Source organism: Curcuma longa, chromosome 11 (assembly GCF_044706935.1).
Source record: "Curcuma longa cultivar G26 ecotype Majalengka, Jawa Barat chromosome 11, ITB_CL_G26_1.1, whole genome shotgun sequence".
Classification (NCBI taxonomy): Eukaryota; Viridiplantae; Streptophyta; class Magnoliopsida; order Zingiberales; family Zingiberaceae; genus Curcuma; species Curcuma longa.
In genome coordinates, this window is record NC_133871.1 from 21,431,117 (window position 1) to 21,446,298 (window position 15,182).

The 15,182-nt window shown below is 39.7% G+C and overlaps 3 protein-coding genes and 1 pseudogene across 3 annotated transcripts; 3 read left to right on the forward strand and 1 right to left on the reverse strand.

The window, feature by feature from the left end:
- The first annotated feature begins 339 nt into the window (after positions 1 to 339).
- On the forward strand, positions 340 to 994 carry LOC141837327 (uncharacterized; annotated as a pseudogene).
- A 578-nt stretch (positions 995 to 1,572) lies between these two features.
- On the reverse strand, positions 1,573 to 2,000 carry LOC141840325 (uncharacterized). Its single transcript, XM_074728269.1, has one exon. It carries the CDS (start codon positions 1,942 to 1,944, stop codon positions 1,732 to 1,734), a length of 213 nt encoding a protein of 70 aa, XP_074584370.1. The 5' UTR covers positions 1,945 to 2,000; the 3' UTR covers positions 1,573 to 1,731.
- Positions 2,001 to 6,024: 4,024 nt separating this feature from the next.
- Positions 6,025 to 7,168, forward strand: LOC141838574 (senescence-specific cysteine protease SAG39-like). Its single transcript, XM_074726085.1, has 2 exons — positions 6,025 to 6,484; positions 6,576 to 7,168. Exons 1-2 carry the CDS (start codon positions 6,025 to 6,027, stop codon positions 7,166 to 7,168), a joined length of 1,053 nt encoding a protein of 350 aa, XP_074582186.1.
- A 6,609-nt stretch (positions 7,169 to 13,777) lies between these two features.
- On the forward strand, positions 13,778 to 14,924 carry LOC141838525 (senescence-specific cysteine protease SAG39-like). The gene is made up of 2 exons (XM_074726032.1): positions 13,778 to 14,240; positions 14,332 to 14,924. Exons 1-2 carry the CDS (start codon positions 13,778 to 13,780, stop codon positions 14,922 to 14,924), a joined length of 1,056 nt encoding a protein of 351 aa, XP_074582133.1.
- The last annotated feature ends 258 nt before the right edge of the window (positions 14,925 to 15,182 follow it).

The following is a 15,182-nucleotide window of genomic DNA, read 5'->3' on the forward strand; positions in this document are numbered from 1 at the left end:
CAACAAGATTATGATTTCTAGGGTGTATCAAGCTCGGTGGCTGTTCTTTGTCCATTTATTTATGTCCATGACAATCGAAGTGTTGCGCTAACTATCTCTCTGTTCTTGACGACTGGACCTGATGAACTATGCTCTATTCTTGTTGGATGTAATCAGAGCTCTGTAGCCACAAGGCCAGTGTCGTCGTAATGCTTTCACAAATGCCACTGTAAACGTGTCGACAGTAAGGAGCGATGCAGTACAGATCACGAAGCTGAAGTCCTCGTTCCATTACCGTTCTCGATTATCATCACCGGCGAGAAGAGCATCGGAGGAGCATAATCACTCCAGAGAGCAATGATGTCCGCCCTCTCTCTCGCCGTCGGGCGGCGCCCCGACCACGAATCCACCGCGGGGGCTGACGAAAGGACACCGGCAGTGGCGAGCAAGCGTCAGGGACAGGCTGTCGTCGGCGGCGGCGAGATGGGTTCCCTCCGCGTGATCGAGATCCAGCTCGTGGTCTTCTCCGCCAGCGGCCTCGTGCCCCTCTTCGACCTCGCCTTCCCGGTATTCGTCACGCTCTACGTCCTCTCCCTCTCCCGCTTCGCCTTCCCTGCCGTCGCCTGTTGACGCAAACTCTTCCGGCGCAGCCGGGCGTTCCGCGCCTACGTGGTGGCTGGGACCACCGTGGGGATGTTCCTTCCGCTGGCGTACGTGCTCGGGGGACTTCGTGCGGGCGACGTCCACGACGTGCGCGCCGCCACGCCGCATCTTCCTCCTCTCCTGCCAGATCCTGACGGAGAACGTCGTCAGCGGGATGGAGATCTTCTCGCCGCCAGTTCGGACGGCGTTCGAGAAGTACTTCAAGGAGAGGAGAAGATCCGCGAAGGCGGCCAGTTGCGCGGACAGTGAGTTAACGTGGCTGTCTCAGGAGGTTTTCTTTCAGAAATTAATAAAGCTCGCTAGCTCTGCCCTGTACTTAATACATGATTATGATTTAGATGCGTTAACGTAATTTTATATACAAATAGTTCGATTGAAATAGTATAATTTAACGTAATTTGACAAAAGGAGATCTGATCTCAATATAGTAATTTTTTACATGTTGATACCGTTCTTTAAAATCTTATATTCAAATATTTTTCTATTTTTATTAAATATTTCATGATAATATTTTTGAATATTTTCCCGTTAGGGCAGATTTACCCCTGCAGAGGTAATTCATGGGTCAACAACGATGACCGAACAGAACTAGGCACCAAACGTCGGCTGCGTGTTCCTACTTTCCCAGTGACACGCGATCTTCGTGACACAGAGCTTTAACGATAAAAGGTGCGGGCGAAAGTGGAGCGTTAAAGACTCGGAGAGGACCACGCACAATGGACAAAGGAGGTTGCCAAATCACCTGTTTTTTTGCTGTCACTTCAGTGAAAATTGCACAATATCAGTCCGATCAAATTCATCGCTCCTTATGCCAAAGGAACAGGCGAATTTAATAACTATATCCTCATCCGACTCTGAATCGATGATGATGTTCCATATCAAGCCAGTTTAATCATGCAAGAAGTGAAAATTATGGCAGAATAACTGAAATTAACCAAAAAAAAGCTCATTTCTCAGTCTAAATAGGCATCGTCTTATAGAACTTGCAGAGTGAAAAGAAGAGGAGCACTGGTCACAATCTAGCTGCTGATATAGATAGATGCAGAAGAAGACACCTTCAGTTATATGCTTGGCGGTGGTGGGTCGAGCCTAGCCGGTGTAGACGTGGACGCCGATGGCGATGAGGAAGAGGGTGATGAGGGCGAAATAGATGATGGCGTGGACGAGAATGGACGCGCCGCTGGTGTGGAAGTTGGCGAACTCGACCACCCGACCGCTCCTCCCCGGGATCTGGAACAGCAGCCCCGGCGACAGCAACACGAACAACACCACCGCCACCATTACCGGCCCCCAGTCCGCCATCGCCGCTCCGAGATGAGAAAAGATCAAGGAAAAAAGAAACGGGGATGGGAAAGGTACTTCACTCCCTCTTAGGCTCCAAGGTGTCGATTTTCGAAATGGAAACCTAGTTAATGACAAGCCGCCGACCCAGACGGGAGGATGTGTTGGTCCGCGGAGCAACGTATGGTAATTACTTCCCATGCTTTAAGCGTTTCTTCTAAATTCGTGTCATTTTCTCTCTGTATATTTTGGCGCTTCCTCTTCTCAGCGATACTGTTTGCGGGTCTCTCAAGGCGACGATTCGTCTACCGAAAGGCAAGATCACCGCCAGATTCCCGGAAAGCCTTTTCGTCGGCGTCAAGCGACGGTTCGTCCTCGTTTCGCTTCGACATTCTCCTTCCAAGATTCCTTTTTTATGCTTCTGTTTGTGCAACCAAATCCATGGAACATTAGTATGCTAGTACGTTGTTCTAAGTTCTCTTGCTGTGCTACCATGAAATGTTTAGGACAGAGGAAAATATCTTTTCCGATTTATTGTGTCAGCGACATAGGACACAGAGAGACAAGTGGCCTCTTTGATAAACCATTTCTTCCATGATAAACTAAACTATTTTCAGGCGAAGTTAATCCTTAGATGAACCTCCTTCTCTGTGATTATACTTACTTTGTTGACAGATCGTGCAAGTAGCGTTGCTTTAACTTGCTTGTTAATTGTCTGTGTACAGATGATGATAGGAATTGTAAGTCTCAAAGACTAATAAAATGTGAACTTTTGGCAAGTCAACACAAATACACAATTAAAGGAGACATACAAGTTCCTCACAAAAAGGTTTTTTGGGCAGGAATGTAGGACCTTTTCTTATTAAGTCAGTGCTTCAGAATGATTCAAAATCCTCATACAAAAGTACTTGCCTATTGGTTTTTTGTTTTCATACTATCACATTTAAGTCATTCAGTATCATTTTGGCTATGATGCCTAAAAAACATTTCCAGCATTTTTAGCCATTTAATTGCATTTTCTTTCTCACTATTTTGTGGGATCTATATTTTCTTGATTTTCCAGGAGGTTCACTCATAGAAAGGGAAACACCAGTAATTATGTTCTGCATTTTTAGACTTTTCTTGACAAAGATATTAGGCTATAGGAAATTTTGACCTTTTTAGATTTGCAGGTCTGCCTAATGATATATTTGTATATGTGCTTGGCACTAAGTTTCTTAAACCTCCCTCTCAGGCAGAACTATAAATAACTAATGTGGTATTAAGCTGGTGTTTTAATCTACAAGACCTAATGGTTGCAATTAGTGAAGCAAAGTCCATCAGTGATAATGTCCAAGGAGATTTCACTCTCTTTTTCCCCTGCCTCCCTATCCTGGGTCATGTTTTCTCCCTGAAGTTTCCTATGCTGCATTTTATCGTCTTCCTCACCTGCAATATGCAACAGCAACAGTTGTTGATATTCTGTCCTTCTACATATCTCCCATTTTTCCTTTATCTGTTTCCATTTCCTCTAGTCCTAGCTATGGTATCACCTCACTTCTAGTGCTCTCTCATATCTCACACCTGACAACATTGAGATTAGCTTCTTTTTTTTGTTTGTTTTGTTTTGCCATTTGAATATACTTGAAAGTTGATGGATTGGCCGCGTTAGTAAATAAATTAAAGAAAGTTGAATTGAATGATTTCACATCTCTTGGTTTATGTACATCTGTTACAGATTGTGAAATTTGTAAATATCTGAATAATAGATTCCAGACTACTATCAGCTTTTGCATTTTATTTATTACAGTATCCTTTAGAGCTAAAGAAGACGTGTTCTCGGTAAACAGATGATTTTCAGGGTTGGTTTTACTAGTTCATAGAATCTTTTGATACCGTCTTTTATGAATGCTTTTTCATTCCTCACTAGGAAAATGATCCTGAAAAATATTCCATAATTTCAATGAAGCAAAATTATTATCAAAGATATGTCTGTGAACTAGATGTCATTCAATTGATTCTTGGCCTGGCCTTGGTACCTGCTTGCCGTGCATTGAAGCTTTACACCTTTCTTCTTGTAAATTTTATGGGAATCTTTCTTGACATTATTTGGCGAAGAACACATTGTTCGTTGTCAAAGTTTGCGACAAACACGTGATTCGTCGTCAATTTATTAAAATTGACGACGAATAAATATTTCATCGCAAATTTCGTCGTCATTTTACGACGAATTTTATAATAAATTTTTTTTTAGCAACTAAATTGACGACGAAAATAATATGCTGTTAATTTTGCAATAAATTATTATTCGTCGTGAATTTCATCGTAAAAGTCGTTGTAAATTTGCGACGAAAATATTGATTCCTCATGGCTTTTTGCGTTAGAATTACTTCAACACAATTATATTATTCGACTAATGAAAAACTCCAAGTTATATTTTAATTAAAAAATGTTGATGTAAAGCTATAGAGATCAAGCCATGAGGATGTCAATTGAACTAGGTGAGCTTAGAGAACATACTCTTTGGCCACCAATACAGAAGAATCGATATACCAACATATAGGTCATGCTTCTCAATAGTCAGTTTAATTTCTTGATTTCTAATATTAATATAAACAAGTCATAAATGATTAATTTTTTCATATTCGTTTATGTGTGAAACAAACATGAGGTCGTTCTAACGTTAGTACTAGTGAAGTTGATGAATGATTTAATAGACTGCATTGTGATTAGTGAAGTTGATGAATGATTTAATAGAATGCATTGTGATTTATGGATATATACTATATAGAGTAACAAGCATGATAATTGGGTCCCGTCACTTTCTTACTTTTGTACATGATCATAGTCAAAGCGTGTAGACTTAGAGAGAAGGCACAATGACCATTAGTGCTAATAGATTTTGTAACAAGCTAAGATTGAAACTTAATATTAGTTGGTGAAAACAATTAGATTAAGTGATAATAGAAAAAAAATTCAACAACAATGCTACTTAAACAATGGGATTATATATCAAAATAAAAGGGTAGATAGAAAGCACTAGCACACTTTAAATGTTGCTTGAACTACAATGTTTAGGTAAGCCTTCCTATAAAAATATTGGTGGTAATGATTCTAGGAGTATAGCACACTTCTACGTACTATATATTCTAGGTGATAAAAATCCAATCATTTTTTAAAAATATTGACTTATGCTCATCTTAGAGCGTTTGAATGTTTGTACTATATCGAAAGTCATCCAAAATTTGAGGATAAGTACGATGATAAAGAAAGAAAATGTATTTCTTGGGTATCCCCAAAGGTAAAGGTGATAAAAATGTTTAGACTAACAACTAAAATGATCTTCGTGTTTATGGATTTTTTTTTTTAAGAGAGTTGGAGATGCTCAAAAGAATACTTCATGAAGAGGAATATAAAAGTATATTTCTCAACACAATCAAACTATTGAGGCATTTATATCCATTGCATAGCACAATATATATACATCACTCATCATTGACTATTTGGAAATCATATTGCACTTAAAAAAATAATATCATAGTTAATATAAATTCTTTTGGATATTAGAAATCAAGGAGCTAATAATTATTTAAAAAATTAAAATTTTAAAGCATAATCTGATTTGTAAATCAACTTGTTCTGTAAAACATAATACACGATGCTAATCAATTTGTACTTTCAAAATAAGAGTCCGACACAAAATAAATATAGTAAGCCATTGAAAATTGATATAAACGTACTAAAACGCAAACAAAATGAATGCTCTTAACTAATTGCTTACTAATTATCAATGTTTTAAATCAACAACAGAACTCTGCGTACGTCTTTGCCAAAGAGAGAACGTAACCATCGGATCTTAGCTCATGATTAACTAATTAATTAATTAGAACAGCGCATGATTAACTAATATATATATCAATGCAACGTATTCCACGGCACGCAGCAGTCGTTATCGAGTCGATCATAGCGTACGTGGTGTAGCCAAAACAGAGCAGAGCATAAGAGCGAAGCACCAGCGGATGCAAATTCCCTATAAATAGTTCCAAGGCTCATCGCCTTCACATATCATCAGTTAGCTAATTAGTTTCTTGTTAAACCATTTGGAAATTGAGCATCTAGCTGATGGGCATTCCGGCCGCCACCAACATGAAGCAGTGCTTCTTCTTGGCGGCATTAATGTTAGTTCTAATGATAAGCAGCAGCAGCAGCACTCGGGCGCGCAAGTTGAGCCCAGAGATGACAATGGAGGAGAGACACGAGCAGTGGATGGTACAGCACGGGCGCGTGTACCAGGACGAGGCAGAGAAGCAACGCCGGTTCCAGATCTTCAAGTCCAACGTCGATCGCATCGAGTCGTTCAACGCCGCAGGGAGGCACAAGTACTTGCTGGGCGTAAACCAGTTCGCCGATATGACTAACGAGGAATTCAGGACCTCGCGCACTGGCTTCAAGAATATCAAGGCTCCGGCGAACGCAATCCGGAACAGAGGATTCAGGTACGAGAACATCGCTGCGACGCCAGTGAGCATGGATTGGAGGACGAAAGGCGCAGTCACTCCCGTCAAAGATCAAGGGCAATGTGGTATATAAATACTAATTTGGAAGAACTAGTTAATTAGTTAGTTAATCAATCAATCATATACCTAAATGTATGCACTGGACGAACAAAACAGGGTGTTGTTGGGCGTTCTCCGCAGTGGCCGCAATGGAGGGGATCACCAAGCTCTCCACCGGAAAATTGATCTCGCTCGCCGAGCAAGAGCTGGTGGACTGCGACGTCCACGGCGAGGACCAGGGCTGCAACGGCGGCCTCATGGACGAAGCGTTCAAGTTCATCATAAAAAACGGCGGCCTCGCCGGCGAAGCCAAATACCCCTACGAGGCCACCGACGGCACCTGCAGCAAACAGAAATCTTCCCCCGTTGCCGCCGTCATTCGCGGTTACGAGGACGTGCCGGCCAACGACGAGGAGGCGCTGCGCAAGGCTGTGGCCCACCAGCCGGTGTCGGTGGCGATAGAGGCCAGCGGGTACGCCTTCCAGTTCTACTCGAGCGGCGTCTTCACGGGCGAGTGCGGCACGAATCTGGATCACGGAGTGACCGCGGTGGGATACGGCGCGACGAGTGACGGCACCGAGTACTGGCTCGTCAAGAACTCTTGGGGTGCTAGCTGGGGGGAGCAGGGGTATATAAGGATGGAGCGAGATGTAGATGCAAAGGAAGGTCTGTGCGGTATCGCCATGGAGGCTTCCTACCCAACTGCTTGAATTCAACCTACCCAGCTGCGTGATCCAGTTATTGTATACTAATAATGTATTATGTATAGCTAGCTGTGTACGTTTGTTTCCGTATGTGTACATGTATAGTTGTTGTCTCTTATCTTGTTGATGATAAGCAACAAGACAGGTGTGCTAGTGCCACGTGACTATAGTGTTAAAATATAAATACAATTTTATAAGTTTCAAGAATCTTGGTTATCAATTTTTTTTATAGCACATTGGTTGTCAGAGTATGTTTATCACCCTTATTTAAATACGAATAAGATCAAGAAATAGAACACAATAATAATTTTATCCAAAATTATCAAAACAAGCTAAGAAATTAATTTATAAAACAAGTCTCTTTTTAAATATATATATATATATATATATTAAATTTGAAACACATTTAAAAATAGGTGCTGCAATTTGCCAAGTTAATTAAAAATAAAACTTTCATTAGAAATTATTACCTTAAAAAGGTGAAAGATTCTGTCGTTGTGTTGCATCGCTCTTTTATCGCCAGTTGCCTCGTTCGTATCTCCGTAAGGAGTTCAAGCAGGTCAAAACCCTTGCTCACTCTTCGTTTCCTTCCCCATCAATGGCGGCTTCTTTGACCTCCATCGTGAGTCGATCTCTCCATTCCTCTATCCTCTTGCTTCAGTCTCGTTTCGTTACATCTTACCTTTCTGTCTGGTAGGCGAAAGTACTCCTAAATGTTACCGGTGCTCCGGTCATCGCTGCCAGACATCCTCTAGTGAGACCATTGAATGCTTTCGTGGGTCCGAAATCCTGGCTGCGGCCGGGAATTTTTTCTGCTTCCTCGTTGCCTTTGGCGCTCGGTTCCCCAAGAAGAACCCACTGCACCATATCGCCTCGCGCGGAGCTCAAGGTTGGACGATTTTGATTTTAGATCGCTTAGGCTTTTCTGTCGTTGATTCATTAGATATTGATTTGATGAATGCCTTTTTCCATGTTATTTTTGTGTTATGGGGATGGGATTTTGGGTAGCTGAGTTGCAGTCCAAGGTCGCTAACCAATTTTATTTTGACATAAGCATTGGCAACCCTGTGGAAAAGGATGTTGGTAAAACTGTGATAGGACTGTAGGGAGATGATGTCCCCAGACAGCTGAAAATTTTCGTGCTCTTTGCACAGATCATTTCGTCCTCTATTTTATTTATTTATTATTTTTTTCTTGGACAAAAATTTTCTTTTTGGTTACTTGAGATTCTTGACATTTTTGTGCTTTGATCAGGAGAGAAGGGCTTTGGATATAAGGGATCTTCATTTCGTCGTGTAATCAAGGATTTCATGATTCAAGGTGGAGACTTTGAGAGGGGAAATGTAAGTTATCTGGTTTGCCTACATGTTTTGTGTTTGAATGCGTAAAAAAGTCAAACTACTTCCCATCATTGTAAGAAGCTTGAAGAATGCACTTTCTAAGACGGATCCACCTTTTTGCAGAAAAGAAGCTTGAAAATGCACATACACACAAAAAACCTGAAATGAATGACCTTTTAAAAGTAGGACCATGAGTGCTGAAGTGCTGCAATGTGTCTGATCAAGAAAGTGTAGCACTTTTATGCACTCTTTTTCTATAACATACCAAGAAAGTAGGACCATGTTAAAGTTAAATAAAGTTGACATCTTCTTCGCCCATCCTGTAGTATTAACAGATAAATGTTCTACATTATTTACATCAGTGAACTTAAATTCAATTCTCCATGGTGCATTGGTCACCTATGTATCACCGCAACATAAAATGAATATGTTATAGCAATGATAGAAGCTGTTGCAGTCGCCATATTTATAGCTCTGTATCTCCATGTCAAGTGTGATGTCAATGCCAGATAACTTGTTATCTTAGAGGCATATTGGTTCCAATTGATTGGGATTTGAAATTTCAAATCGTAATTGGTTTTTAGTAGTATTCTATTTTAGTTGATATCTTTATGTTTTGGTAGGAATTTGACAATGGTAGTTTATCTTACCACAAATTTTTTGTTTCGTTTTAGGCCACCATATGATTTATTATACTTATCATATAATTGAGATCTTGAGAACTTTGCTAAAATTCACTAGCAGGGTTAACATTGTTGTTATTGGCAAATTGTGTTTGTTTAGTAAAGGCCATATCATATTGAGCAAAACCATCTTTAATCTTGTCTACCCAATAAAAAAATATATTACGATCCATTTGGGCATCTATTTTAACATGTGTAGGCCTACATCGATCGTTGCTTTTAGGAAAGTTACTTGGGCCTTCTCTTAATGTGTTTGTGAATGAGTGTGCATGTTATTCATAGATTTTAAAATGCATAAACTTTAATATCTAGCAAAATCATTGGATGATTCATCCTAGATTTTATGAATCTAAGCTCATCTTTCCAATTGATTGGGTATAGTATATAGGTTGAGTTCATATTTTTTACTCCTAAAATCTTTATCTCTCATGTATTGAGTGGAAGTTGGGGTAATTCCTCTTATTACCATGAACTAAGTATATCATCATATAGTAGTGAAATTAGGCTATTTCCTCTTTCATATTGCCTGCAAATCATGCTCCCATAGTGTTGGTACCTATGCTTCCCTCAACAGCACAATAGAGTCAGATAGAGTGCATAGTTGATACTCAGACGATCATAGCCTCTCATGGAAGCGTTCTAAGATATTTGGTTCATTAGAAATGAATTTTGGAGATAAGTGATGCCTAGATTATTGAAATGAATTTTGACACATTGTTCCGAGCTACTTGAGGTAATTACTTCCCATGCTTTAAGCGTTTCTTCTAAATTCGTGTCATTTTCTCTCTGTATGTTTTGGCGCTTCCTCTTCTCAGCGTTACTGTTTGCGGGTCTCTCAAGGCGACGATTCGTCTACCGAAAGGCAAGATCACCGCCAGATTCCCGGAAAGCCTTTTCGTCGGCGTCAAGCGACGGTTCGTCCTCGTTTCGCTTCGACATTCTCCTTCCAAGATTCCTTTTTTATGCTTCTGTTTGTGCAACCAAATCCATGGAACATTAGTATGCTAGTACGTTGTTCTAAGTTCTCTTGCTGTGCTACCATGAAATGTTTAGGACAGAGGAAAATATCTTTTCCGATTTATTGTGTCAGCGACATAGGACACAGAGAGGCAAGTGGCCTCTTTGATAAACCATTTCTTCCATGATAAACTAAACTATTTTCAGGCGAAGTTAATCCTTAGATGGACCTCCTTCTCTGTGATTATACTTAGTTGACAGATCGTGCAAGTAGCGTTGCTTTAACTTGCTTGTTAATTGTCTGTGTACAGATGATGATAGGAATTGTAAGTCTCAAAGACTAATAAAATGTGAACTTTTGGCAAGTCAACACAATTAAAGGAGACATACAAGTTCCTCACAAAAAGGTTTTTTGGGCAGGAATGTAGGACCTTTTCTTATTAAGTCAGTGCTTCAGAATGATTCAAAATCCTCATACAAAAGTACTTGCCTATTGGTTTTTTGTTTTCATACTATCACATTTAGTCATTCAGAATCGTTTTGGCTATGATGCCTAAAAAACATTTCCAGCATTTTCAGCCATTTAATTGCATTTTCTTTCTCACTATTTTGTGGGATCTATATTTTCTTGATTTTCCAGGAGGTTCACTCATAGAAAGGGAAACACCAGTAATTATGTTCTGCATTTTTAGACTTTTCTTGACAAAGATATTAGGCTATAGGAAATTTTGACCTTTTTAGATTTGCAGGTCTGCCTAATGATATATTTGTATATGTGCTTGGCACTAAGTTTCTTAAACCTCCCTCTCAGGCAGAACTATAAATAACTAATGTGGTATTAAGCTGGTGTTTTAATCTACAAGACCTAATGGTTGCAATTAGTGAAGCAAAGTCCATCATCGGCATAGCAATTGAACACCAGTGCTAATGTCCAAGGAGATTTCACTCTCTTTTTCCCCTGCCTCCCTATCCTGGGTCATGTTTTCTCCCTGAAGTTTCCTATGCTGCATTTTATCGTCTTCCTCACCTGCAATATGCAACAGTAACAGTAGTTGATGTTCTGTCCTTCTACATATCTCCCATTTTTCCTTTATCTGTTTCCATTTCCTCCAGTCCTAGCTATGGTAGCACCTCACTTCTAGTGCTCTCTCATATCTCACACCTGACAACATTGAGATTAGCTTCTTTTCTTTTGTTTTTTTTTTTTTGCCATTTGAATATACTTGAAAGTTGATGGATTGGCACGCGTTAGTAAATAAATTAAAGAAAGTTGAATTGAATGATTTCACATCTCTTGGTTTATGTACATCTGTTACAGATTGTGAAATTTGTAAATATCTGAATAATAGATTCCAGACTACTATCAGCTTTTGCATTTTATTTATTACAGTATCCTTTAGAGCTAAACAAGACGTGTTCTCGGTAAACAGATGATTTTCAGGGTTGGTTTTACTAGTTCATAGAATCTTTTGATACCGTCTTTTATGAATGCTTTTTCATTCCTCAATAGGAAAATGATTCTGAAAAATATTCCATAATTTCAATGAAGCAAAATTATTATCAAAGATATGTCTGTGAACTAGATGTCATTCAATTGATTCTTGGCCTGGCCTTGGTACCTGCTTGCCGTGCATTGAAGCTTTACACCTTTCATCTTGTAAATTTTATGGGAATCTTTCTTGACATTATTTGGCGACCAACACGTTCTTGACATTGTTCGTCGCCAAAGTTTGCGACAAATACGTGATTTGTCACCAATTTATTAAAATTGATGACAAATAAATATTTCGTCGTAAATTGACAATAAACAGTATTTTCGTCGTCATTTTGTGACGAATTTTACAACAAAATTTTTTTTAGCAACGAAATTGGTATCGAAAATAATATGTTGCTAATTCTATAACAAATTATTATTTGTCACGAATTTCGTCGTAAAAGTCATTGTAAATTTGCAATGAAAATATTGATTCCTCGTGGCTTTTTGCGTTAGAATTACTTCAACACAATTATATTATTCGACTAATGAAAAACTCCAAGTTATATTTTAATTAAAAAACGTTGATGTAAAGCTATAGAGATCAAGCCATGAGGATGTCAATTGAACTAGGTGAGCTTAAAGAACATACTCTTTGGCCACCAATACAGAAGAATCGATATACCAACATATAGGTCATGCTTCTCAATAGTCAGTTTCCTTGATTTCTAATATTAATATAAACAAGTCATAAATGATTAATTTTTTCATATTCGTTTATGTGTGAAACAAACATGAGGTCGTTCTAACGTTAGTACTAGTGAAGTTGATGAATGATTTAATAGACTGCATTGTGATTAGTGAAGTTGATGAATGATTTAATAGAATGCATTGTGATTTATGGATATATACTATATAGAGTAACAAGCATGATAATTGGGTCCCGTCACTTTCTTACTTTTGTACATGATCATAGTCAAAGCGTGTAGACTTAGAGAGAAGGCACAATGACCATTAGTGCTAATAGGTTTTGTAACAAGCTAAGATTGAAACTTAATATTAGTTGGTGAAAACAATTAGATTAAGTGATAATAGAAAAAAAATTCAACAACAATTCTACTTAAACAATGGGATTATATATCAAAATAAAAGGGTAGATAGAAAGCACTAGCACACTTTAAATGTTGCTTGAACTACAATGTTTAGGTAAGCCTTCCTATAAAAATATTGGTGGTAATGATTCTAGGAGTATAGCACACTTCTACGTACTATATATTCTAGGTGATAAAAATCCAATTATTTTTTTTTTATATTGACTTATGCTCATCTTAGAGCGTTTGAATGTTTGTACTATATCGAAAGTCATCCAAAATTTGAGGATAAGTACGATGATAAAGAAAGAAAATGTATTTCTTGGGTATCCCCAAGGGTAAAGGTGATAAATACTTCATGAAGAGGAATATAAAAATATATTTCTCAACACAATCAAACTATTGAGGCATTTATATCCGTTGCATAGCACAATATATATACATCACTCATCATTGACTATTTGGAAATCATATTGCACTTTAAAAAAATATCATAGTTAATATAAATTCTTTTGGATATCAAGGAGCTAATAATTATTTAAAAATTAAAATTTTAAAGCATAATCTGATTTGTAAATCAACTTGTTCTGTAAAACATAATACACGATGATAATCAATTTGTACTTTCAAAATAAGAGTCCGACACAAAATAAATATAGTAAGCCATTGAAAATTGATATAAACGTACTAAAACGCAAACAAAATGAATGCTCTTAACTAATTGCTTACTAATTATCAATGTTTTAAATCAACAACAGAACTCTGCGTACGTCTTTGCCAAAGAGAGAACGTAACCATCGGATCTTAGCTCATGATTAACTAATTAATTAATTAGAACAGCGCATGATTAACTAATATATATATCAATGCAACGTATTCCACGGCACGCAGCAGTCGTTATCGAGTCGATCATAGCGTACGTGGTGTAGCCAAAACAGAGCAGAGCATAAGAGCGAAGCACCAGCGGATGCAAATTCCCTATAAATAGTTCCAAGGCTCATCGCCTTCACATATCATCAGTTAGCTAATTAGTTTCTTGTTAAACCATTTGGAAATTGAGCAGCTAGCTGATGGGCATTCCGGCCGCCACCAACATGAAGCAGTGCTTCTTCTTGGCGGCATTAATGTTAGTTCTAATGATAAGCAGCAGCAGCAGCAGCACTCGGGCGCGCAAGTTGAGCCCAGAGATGACAATGGAGGAGAGACACGAGCAGTGGATGGCACAGCACGGGCGCGTGTACCAGGACGAGGCAGAGAAGCAACGCCGGTTCCAGATCTTCAAGTCCAACGTCGATCGCATCGAGTCGTTCAACGCCGCAGGGAGGCACAAGTACTTGCTGGGCGTAAACCAGTTCGCCGATATGACTAACGAGGAATTCAGGACCTCGCGCACTGGCTTCAAGAATATCAAGGCTCCGGCGAACGCAATCCGGAACAGAGGATTCAGGTACGAGAACATCGCTGCGACGCCAGTGAGCATGGATTGGAGGACGAAAGGCGCAGTCACTCCCGTCAAAGATCAAGGGCAATGTGGTATATAAATACTAATTTGGAAGAACTAGTTAATTAGTTAGTTAATCAATCAATCATATACCTAAATGTATGCACTGGACGAACAAAACAGGGTGTTGTTGGGCGTTCTCCGCAGTGGCCGCAATGGAGGGGATCACCAAGCTCTCCACCGGAAAATTGATCTCGCTCGCCGAGCAAGAGCTGGTGGACTGCGACGTCCACGGCGAGGACCAGGGCTGCAACGGCGGCCTCATGGACGAAGCGTTCAAGTTCATCATAAAAAACGGCGGCCTCGCCGGCGAAGCCAAATACCCCTACGAGGCCACCGACGGCACCTGCAGCAAACAGAAATCTTCCCCCGTTGCCGCCGTCATTCGCGGTTACGAGGACGTGCCGGCCAACGACGAGGAGGCGCTGCGCAAGGCTGTGGCCCACCAGCCGGTGTCGGTGGCGATAGAGGCCAGCGGGTACGCCTTCCAGTTCTACTCGAGCGGCGTCTTCACGGGCGAGTGCGGCACGAATCTGGATCACGGAGTGACCGCGGTGGGATACGGCGCGACAAGTGACGGCACCGAGTACTGGCTCGTCAAGAACTCTTGGGGTGCTAGCTGGGGGGAGCAGGGGTATATAAGGATGGAGCGAGATGTAGATGCAAAGGAAGGTCTGTGCGGTATCGCCATGGAGGCTTCCTACCCAACTGCTTGAATTCAACCTACCCAGCTGCGTGATCCAGTTATTGTATACTAATAATGTATTATGTATAGCTAGCTGTGTACGTTTGTTTCCCATGTATGTGTACATGTATAGTTGTTGTCTCTTATCTTGTTGATGATAAGCAACAAGACAGGTGTGCTAGTGCCACGTGTGTTAAAATATAAATACAATTTTATAAGTTTCAAGAATCTTGGTTATCAATTTTTTTTAAATACGAATAAGATCAAGAAATAGAACACAATAATAATT